The sequence below is a fragment of the Manacus vitellinus genome, unplaced genomic scaffold (genome assembly GCF_001715985.3).
Source record: "Manacus vitellinus isolate BGI_N305 unplaced genomic scaffold, ASM171598v3 scaffold_7_pilon, whole genome shotgun sequence".
Classification (NCBI taxonomy): domain Eukaryota; kingdom Metazoa; phylum Chordata; class Aves; order Passeriformes; family Pipridae; genus Manacus; species Manacus vitellinus.
The window spans coordinates 27,648,264-27,657,647 of record NW_021940813.1 but is presented as its reverse complement, the minus strand read 5'-3'; the positions used below and the strand labels follow the sequence as shown (position 1 = coordinate 27,657,647).

Below are 9,384 nucleotides of genomic sequence, written 5' to 3'. Positions count from 1 at the left end.
AGGCCTTCTCGCTTTCCTGCCGCTCGACTTTCACGCGGCCGTAGTAGGGATGGGCTTCCAGCGCTGGGCCATCTTGGTGGGTTAGGATGGGTGCTTTGTGCGTGGTAACTTTATTCAGCCACTTGTCCAGCTGCCACTTGTTGGACGACGGCGGCTCGGGCTGAAAGCCAAACAGATGGACACGAGCTTAGTGCCGACACCCTGCTGCCCCCACCCCGGGGATCCCTCAGGGGCGCAGAAACGCCGTGTCCCTCCTAGTACCACAGAGATTTTCCTCTGGACCAAGAGCCACCCCCAGTCTACAGCAACCCCTGGGCACTGGCCCTGTGCGGCAGGACAGGGCTCGTGGGGCATGCCTTGCAAGTGGAGATGGTTTTGGTTTCAGAATGGCATTGGAAAAGAGGATGGCTTCTGTGATTCATCATTTCCCAGGGTGATTCACACAGCGCAGTGGCATTGGCTTTACTGGGAAACACTTCTAAGTTTCCAAATAGAAAAAAATGTAATGGCGATAGGAAGGGATGAAAACAAGGCAGGGTACAAGGGAAGATAGCTAGTAGGAAAGCTAGGGATATGTATTCTGTGTCCTGTGCCATCACAGTAAATACAGAAAGTATTTTAAGAAGCATTTGGTGGGGAGTTGGAGGGCTAACCAGGCGATTTATGTAATCTGCCTGGTATTGATGTTATAATCCTCTGAGATCCCACAAACATTTGTTGTGTGGTGGTGCTGTCAAGTTCTCATTTTGGGAGTATTGTGCGGCTGTTAGTTTTTCTCTTCATTTCTGTCACAACACCATCATGTTATAAGAGAGCATCTAAAACATAATGGTGTTTGGACAGGGAAGAAGTGGGATAATCATGATTTCAAATGTAACCACAGCTCAGATGATGTTATTTCAGAACAATATGCGAGTGTTTTCTAGTGCTTCTTGCAATCAGTAATTTGAACGTAATAAAATGAAGAGGAAAGGAAAAAAAAACCCAAAAAGAAATAAATGATGGAGTAGATGGCCAGCCATAACCTAACCTCACAGAAGTGAAAGTGAAAAGTCTCCTAATTTCCTCAACTGCAATCAAAATTTGATTCACTAGGCTACTGCATATGAATAATCAAAAAGTGTGTCATGAGTCAAATATAAAAACCACCAGTGCTCTGTAAGAAAGTTTGCTCAAGAGAGAATATCCACAGTATCTAACTTAAAAGAGTCTCTTACTTCTTTTTTAAAGTAGATGCCTGAGGGCAACACAGGTTTCCTGCACAGCCAAGGGCACCTCCAGAATCACCCACTGAGGGTTGTATTCACTCTACATGGAGCAAAGGCTCCTAAAATAAGCAAAAAAATTAGACATCGAAATTCATATGATAAGAATATTCCTTCTAGCAAAAGTGTCTAGCTTACTTATTAGTGAGCTAGCCAAAACCTATGGGAAGTTTGCTGGATTGCCTAAAGTTTATTTCTTTTAAAGCACACTCCCTAATATCTTACATGAGGAATTTCTTTCCTGAGGTGTAAATCTTGAAAACGGATGGTCAATATTTCTCTTGGATGAAGCTGTATTTTTACAACTCTTAACTCTTTATCTAAAGTGAACAACACTTTTTTTTTATTGTTGTTGAAAATACAGATAGATTTGTTTGGTGCCATTCATTGTGCACATACTGAATTTACTAGATATATAATAAAAGGTTCTATATACATGGAAGTCTTTCTACTGTTCAGGTGTATTTAAGAAAAAGGACATACACCAGAAGCACATGGGGAAAAATATACCTCTGCCCATAGTATAGGTCAGAGTGAGTGTTGCTTGAAAGTTCAAAACAATTCCAGTTTTTATGTTACATCCCATTCTGCTTCTTTATGTACCTTGTAATTCTCGAAAACAGTGGTTCACCAAATATGGATTTCAAGGGGTCACAGTAAACCAGCAGAAAACAGTGATTAAGTGCTACACTGCTATAACTTGACAGTGCAATACTTTCCTAGAGTGGTATGTCTGCTATTTAGGCAGAATAACTATAGTCCCACCAACCTATTAGCCAGCTATGAAGTCCAATAAAAAGGATCAACAGTGTTGCCAGCTTTACTGATTTTGTCAGGAGTTTCAGGTGCACTTTTGGGGTTTATTTAAATAAAAATTTAAATCCTTGTGGCTGCTGGAAAAAATCCTTAAGATCTGTCTGCTAAAAAAATCCCTTAAGATGCATCTGCCAAAAGTAAAATGCCTGCAGCCTATCGGGTAAATTAAAAAGAATCCAAATTTAAAAAATCATAATTTTAAAACTTTTCATACTAATTTTAGGCCCGATACAGTTTTGGAATATTTGAGATTGTCAGTATATATGAGTGATGCCAATTCATTTTTGGAAATAATTTATTCAATCGATTGTTCTACCTGAAAATTGACTGTACTTTGAAATCAAGTAAAAAAAGAAAGTACCTGGTGAGGGAACAAAATCATGACAGCCAAGAATGAATATCAGGCCTGGTAAAAAAAGGGGTTGGGAACATTCCCTTGAAAGTTTTTGCCAGTCCATTTTACATGCCTAATTGTAATAATCTGTGGGAGAAAAAGAAAATCTCTAATTCTCCACTCCACATCATCCCTCTTAGTATGTTACATACCATTTTATGGAAGAAAAGTTGGTTTGCTTGAACTGGAAATTTTTCAGCAGCACGTAAGGATGGAAATGAATATATATGACCAGAGTATTCTGATACCAGAATGTTCTCTGCCCTTTGGTTTTTGTGTCATGGTATTGGGCTGCCCCCAGGGCCTTTTAGAGAGCTGGCCAGATTTAAATTGGAGTAAAGCCTGTGGTGCCCAGTAATAGGAACAACACTCTGTGATCAGCTGACTTGCAATTAAATATAGGCTTGGCATGAAAACCCAAGCCAGGAAACTTAACAGGACACAGATAGTTTTGGGGATCAATGCACCACAGACATACACATGTGCCAGGCTTCATGGAGAAACAGAAGGATGTGATACATTTCCTTAAACGTGGGTGGATTCATCTGTACAATACAGACACCTATATCTGAGCTAGTCAACAAGTTCCTTCTCCAGTCAGTGGACTGCTCTTGTAGGGTGTGAAAAATTCCATCTTGAAATAGACATCTGAAATAGACCAGATCAGCTGGGCCCCAAAAACGTCTTTTCTTCGCCACAGACTGTAAGGGGAGGCTGAGGTGATGAGCAGATGTAGGTATCTACAGCAGAAGTGTGCAAATTTAGGTGGGATGACTCCCACACGGCGTTATCTACATATCTCAGATCTCTTCAAGGCTGCAAGTGCAACCAGAGGTACGAGTGGCATACATCCAAAAAGAAACTTTTGTCAAAACACTATCCAGAAACAGTTCCTACGGTAAAGGGCTGTTAAACAATGTCAGTGTAATGGGGTCACTCTACGGTTGTGAGGCATCTAAGGTGTGGCTAACATGGTAAACTTGAAGCATGACACCGCTTTCACTCAGATATTAGATAGCCTATGTGCATGGACTTAGCCCACTCTGGGTAGGACTGAGCTATTTGCCATCCCTGCAGTCTACTCTGCCTATCGTAAATCCACACACAAATTTAACCTTATGGTAACTTACTTGGGCTGCCCTGCTATCAAATACTTTATTCAGGGCAATCCCCTTACAAATCTGGTGCTTTCTCGTTATATTTAAGGCATGGACGGCGATGATGATGATGATGATGAAGATGATGGTGATTCTTCTTATTATTACTACTTTATTGACACTGTTAACACTGTTGCTAGTGCTTTAACAAGTTAGAACTGGGGATTCCCATATGTTAGGCACAGCACACTTATACTCTATGTGGTGGTTCTTGCCACAAAGAGTTTTCTCTGGAGGGAAGAGAGAGAGTAGTTTGTAGTCTTACTCAAAAATAGTCCACAGGACAGCTAAAGCCCATGAATCCTATTTGCAAGGGTAGAGATAGTGTCTACAATTGGTCTAGTGGTAAAATCCCCTTTTCTTTCGTATATGTGAATCCTCAAAAAGGAGGAAGAAACTTTATTGGTTGTGAACTAGTCACAACAGCAGTCTGTAAAGGACACTGCAGTCTGCTGAGTGGGGCTGGTGGGCTCAGAAAAGGGCATCTTTGTCTTCTGGACCTGTTACTGTTGAGTCTCCACTGATACCCTTTGTCCCATGTGATGGCTTCTCTGCTTCCTTCCTGCCCATTTTCCCCTCTTGTCATTCCCATAGTGGGAATTCACAGTTGTATAACCAAAGCCAGCTTTACTAAAGGTCTGCAGGATAATTCAATGGAACAAAGAATGTAACCCCCAAATTCTTAGTTTTAGAAATGTAGCTCTTTCTGTAGATTTAAAACCAAAGTTTTTTTCTACCATCTGAAATAATTGCAAGGACAAGACGTCATTGTTTTCCAGATTCCTCATTTATGACGTTAATTAAGGTCATTCAAAGAATTGATTACTTCAGCAAAGAAACAGGAGATAGAAGTCTCAGTCCCTTGTTCATAATTTTAGGTTTGGCAGTCCACAAACGTGTAACTACTCACAATAATGTCTGAGGCACCTTATTTGTCCACATCACTGAAATTAGTCTGAATGTTGTCTCCTGTTCTAGCTCAGACATTATTCTTAGTTTACTGCACACATAAAGTGTAGACAGCTGAGCTAGTCACTACAGGCTCTAAATAGTCAATGGAAAGAAACAGACACTTTTAGGGTGCAATTCATCTAATCTACTTTATATGTATGCTTTACAATAAGCTGCTTTTACACTCTAGGCTACTGCATTTAGACACCTGAGGACAACTTCAAGATCTCAAAATGAGGTGAGGAAAAAATTACAGAAGAAATGAAACAGCAATTGAATTGTTATATAACCTCATATGCAGAAAATACACTGTCCTAGAAATAAAAATCTTTGAGTATATGCATGTAATATTTCAGATTACGAGAGAAAATAAAAGAATGAAGGCTTCATAACGGTTTGCAGATTTCCAGATTGAGTTCCTCCCAATCTGGAAATATGGAGCACTGTGCTGGAGCACTCGAGTTCATTGTACCTGAATTTACCAGTTAATGCTAAATCAAAAGCAAAGATGTATTTACTTTTTTTGTCTTATCCAATAGATTAAGTTCATTTTAAGACTAGTTCTGGAATTGAGTCCGCTACTTAAGTGGACAGGACCTCCCTTCAAAGAGCTTCCAAGGACCTGTCTCTTTCCATTTACTGGTTAAGAAACTGGCATGTACTTTAGAAAGATGTCTTCACTGGGTGCATAAATGTAAGTTAAAGCATTTATGCAAAGCTGAAATGACTTCCAGTCAGAGACATCGTGTAAGCACATTTGAATTGGTGCCATCAGTCATACGATAGGCCTGGGAAAGCATTTGCCCTTGGGGAAAACACAGGTATCCTACTTCCCTGGGACACCCTGACCCTATCCATGTGTGCCATCTCCCATATCCCATCAAGGGATGAAAATGCCCTATGAAAATCACTGTAGCCTTCACATTTTTGGGTAATTTACATTTTTGTATATGCATGTTTCATACAGCATGTCCTAGAAGACAAACCGCACAAACATAATGCAAAGAGACAAGCAATCTGTTGGAGTGGTGCAGCTGTTTCGTGACAATGATCACTGACAACTCAGGCTCTGTACAAAAGTAGTTCCACAGATCTCGAGAGGATATGTATAAAATGCTTAAGAGGAGGCACTTCCTCCATGTTTCCATGACTCAATCCTCTGCTTGACTTTATGAAATCCATGACCTGCCTCAGTTAATTAACTTCATGCATTCCCAGAGGAATTGCTGCTCTTGAGTCCAAGCAGCATGGGTAACTGCCTAGCTAGTAACCACTCTTCCGTTCCTGGGTACAATGCTTCTCCTCCTTTCACCTCATATTTCCTTCCTCTCACAATGTTTCCTTCTCTTTCTTCTCTTTGCCCCTTTTATTCCATCTTTCGAGATCCCCCAGGGAGAGGAGAGACCGAGCATGAGATCTCTGCACTAATTCCAGTGGGGAATTAGGCAGAGAGAAAACAAGGTCTTAACAGGTCAGATGAGAAAGCTCAGAATGGGAAGTAAGACATGGGGTACCGCAGGGAGGGCAACAGGTAAGAAAGACTGGAAGGAAGAGAGAGACATGTAAGAAAGGGACAAAATGAGAGGAAAATTAACTGGAAATGGATCTGAAAATACTGTGAAGGAAAGACAGACAGGAAGATAAGTGCTAAATAAGGAAGAAAAGCAACAGAACCTGAGAAAACTATATTAAGGATGTTTCTGTGAGTGCTGCATTTTGCCTGATTGGCTCCAAATAACCAAGAAAAAGATGAGGAAAGGTTTGCTGTTTTTTCAGTGTCATTTTTTTCGGGTGAGAGAATAGGTGAGGTATAGTTTTGGGGGGAGGAGTCTGGTGATTGGATGCTTTATGTGGAGTAGGAAAATTCATTGACTGTATTTCACGTGTATTTACAATCTTGCCACTAAATTTTTGAATATTTTTACATACATTAATGTGTGTGATGTGGCTGTGGAGTTCATGGTTTAATTCTAAAGGTGTGTATTGACGAAAATATGTAGAAATGTCAATCCTGGTAGGAAAGCAGAGCAGAGAAAGTAGCTTTGTTGTGTCTGTTGATCCTTCTGTAGAGGTGAAAGCAGGTGGTGTCAGTACTGGCAGCTTAATTGTAGTTTGGCTAGGGCTTGTCTACATGTGGAAATTTTCAGTACTAGCTTTCCAGATGACAAGTTTGGGCTCAATGTTTTGCACCATGAGTAATTAAGTTTAGTCCATTTTGGAGGTGGATTAAAATAAATCACACAAAGGCAGCAGTAGGAGAGAATAATTCACTTATAGAGTGAGGCAAGGGAAGTGTGTGAGTGAAAACTGTTTTGCTTTAAAAATCCACCCGCAAACTGATTTTATAACAGCTTCCTGCGTGGCGAAGCCTTTAGTTCCCTTGCGGTGCCGGGAGCCCACATCAGGATTTAAACACTGAGCAAGTCATTGCTATGGAGGCAGAATGGTATAAAACTTCAAGCAAGCTGTGAGCTTTGCAAGGTGGTCCACTCATCTCCAATTTAAGGAAAACATCACAGGCTTATTTCTTTCTTCATTTTTGTTTTATATCCTTTAATCTGCCCCAGGATCCCTGGCCACTTGCATCTCACAGCATGCCAGGAGGAGGATCCCTGGGCCCTTCTCTTCCATTTTTTGGTATATCTCCCCACAGGCTCCTTGTGTTGGCTTGGCTGGGAAAAGGTCTGAGTGGGTGTAATAATGGAGTGCACCCTAAATCATAAAGAGCAGAAGCCCTTACCTCCGGGCTGGAGTAATGCGAGGGCTTGCTGCCGTCACTCTCGCTGGAGCTGCTTTCACTCTCTGAGTCAGACTCTGAGCTGGTCTCGGATTCACTGGAGCTGCTGCTGCTTGACCCCTTGCTGGAGAGTCCCGAGGCTCGGGCATTGGGCTGTGGCACCACCAGGCTGCCAGCCCCACACACAGCCCATCGGGAAGGGGGGAGGGAAGAAAAGAAAACAGGAACATAAAAAAACCCACATGTAAAAACCATGGTGTTTTAGGGAGCATACCTCTCTGAATGCCTGTGAGCTTCTCTCTGCTGCTAATGAATGGTGAAGTGAGTTCAACATTACATTGCTATAATTGGGGGGGGGGAATATGGGATTACTCTCATATCCATTTAAATACATAGCTTTTGCCATTTCTTCTTCACCTGAGAGAGGGTCAAGTTTTCGCTTTAGCTTGTCTAGACATTTTAAGATATATTAAAAATACCGAATGTTTGAAAAAACAGAGTACAGAAAGCAATTTTACACTGTCTAATGAACACTCAGCACAGAGGTGGAAGCAGGAGATCAAAAAGATGAACAGTTCAACTGAGTTGAACCCCACACTACCAGTCATAAGTAGTAATAGCAATAACCATAAAAATAACCATAATTATACATCTTCACTGGAGCCTCCAACCCCCATCTTCTGTTTTGCACACTTCTTCACCTACCCATATACCTGTATATACCATCTTGATATTGACAACTCAAAATCTGAGACTCTCAGCTTACAAAAACTTGAAGAGCTCAGGATTGTGTTTTTGCATGTCACCAGTGCAGTGCTTCTCAGAAGTTATGTTTGCATGCAAGTGTTTGTATTTTCAGGCTTGGCAGCAGAAGAAATGTATGTTTTCCTGAAATAGTTGACCATGCATATTAAAAATATCACAGTCATAAAGACCTGAGTGTGAAATATCTTATTAAGTCATCCAGCTTATTCCCCAGGCAATGGATGATTGTTCCCTACAGCAGGGTGCATTTTCTAGTGAGTTGTCCAATTTGATTTTAAATTACTTGAATGCAGCTTTTACTTTCACCCTTGGGAAACTTCTCTGCAAACCAACTCAAATTCCACTGTCAGAAATTTCTTCTACATTCAACCTGAAGTTGCCCTTTTAAAATTTATTGTTGTTAGTTATTATTTCATCCTATTACTAATAGTTACTATGATAAATTATCCTCCTCCCTTTTTGCTTTCACATTTTTGCAGACTGTTTTTCTGCCCTGCTTCAGTCATCTTTCAGACAAGGCTTTACACATTTACGTCTTCTGATCTTTCTTCATAAGTCATTATCTCCAGGGATATGGGATCATTTTTACAGCTCTTTTCTGAACTCATTCCAATTCATCTATATCTCTCTGATAACAGGGTGCCCAAAACAGAGTGCAGCATTATAGATGGGTTCTCACTAGAGCCCCACAATGAACGGCTATTACCTTCCTGCTCCTTGATACGTTGCTTCTGTAAACATATATCCAAGCTGTGATGGAATGTATAGTCCATTAACACCCCTACCTCTCTTTCAACATTGCTTTCTCCAGAATTCCTCCACTGATAGCTACATTTTAGATTATTTGCTTCCAGGGAGATTAGCTTGCTTTTTTCCTTCATACCAGATCTCATTTTCTTCTTTACCGCACAAGCTTCTAGCTCCTTTTGATTTATTTCTCTGCCCTCGGAGGTGTCTGCAGCAACTTCTAATTTAGTATCAAATACAAACTTAATTAAATGGTTATTCACTTCCTTTTCCAGCTCATTAATGAGATCGTTAAATAAACCCCACATGAAAGACGCCAGTACCCTAATAACCATTTCTTCCCAAATCCATTCACTGGTGTTTATCATTACCCTTGTTTATGCTCCATCAGTCCAATATTGTGGCTAATTCAATGTGATCTTGGAGATGCATTCTGTGAGAAATAATATCTAATAATTAATTACAGTTCTGCTATGTTGCACCTAATGAATTGTCTTTACCTGCTAATAGTGCTTTTCATTACGGAAAACTGAAACCTGACACAAGCCAAAT

General features: G+C 40.6%; 1 protein-coding gene across 1 annotated transcript in view; it reads right to left on the bottom strand.

Annotated features, from left to right (window-relative positions):
• The window catches only part of AFF3 (AF4/FMR2 family member 3), a 384,684-nt gene that overhangs the window by 35,991 nt on the left and 339,309 nt on the right, over positions 1–9,384 (bottom strand). The window contains exons 11-12 of the mRNA XM_029964773.1: positions 7,324–7,489; positions 21–160 (exon numbers count right to left, since the gene is read on the bottom strand). Coding sequence (XP_029820633.1) covers positions 21–160; positions 7,324–7,489 — 306 coding nt within the window. The remainder of the gene's footprint in view (positions 1–20; positions 161–7,323; positions 7,490–9,384) is intronic.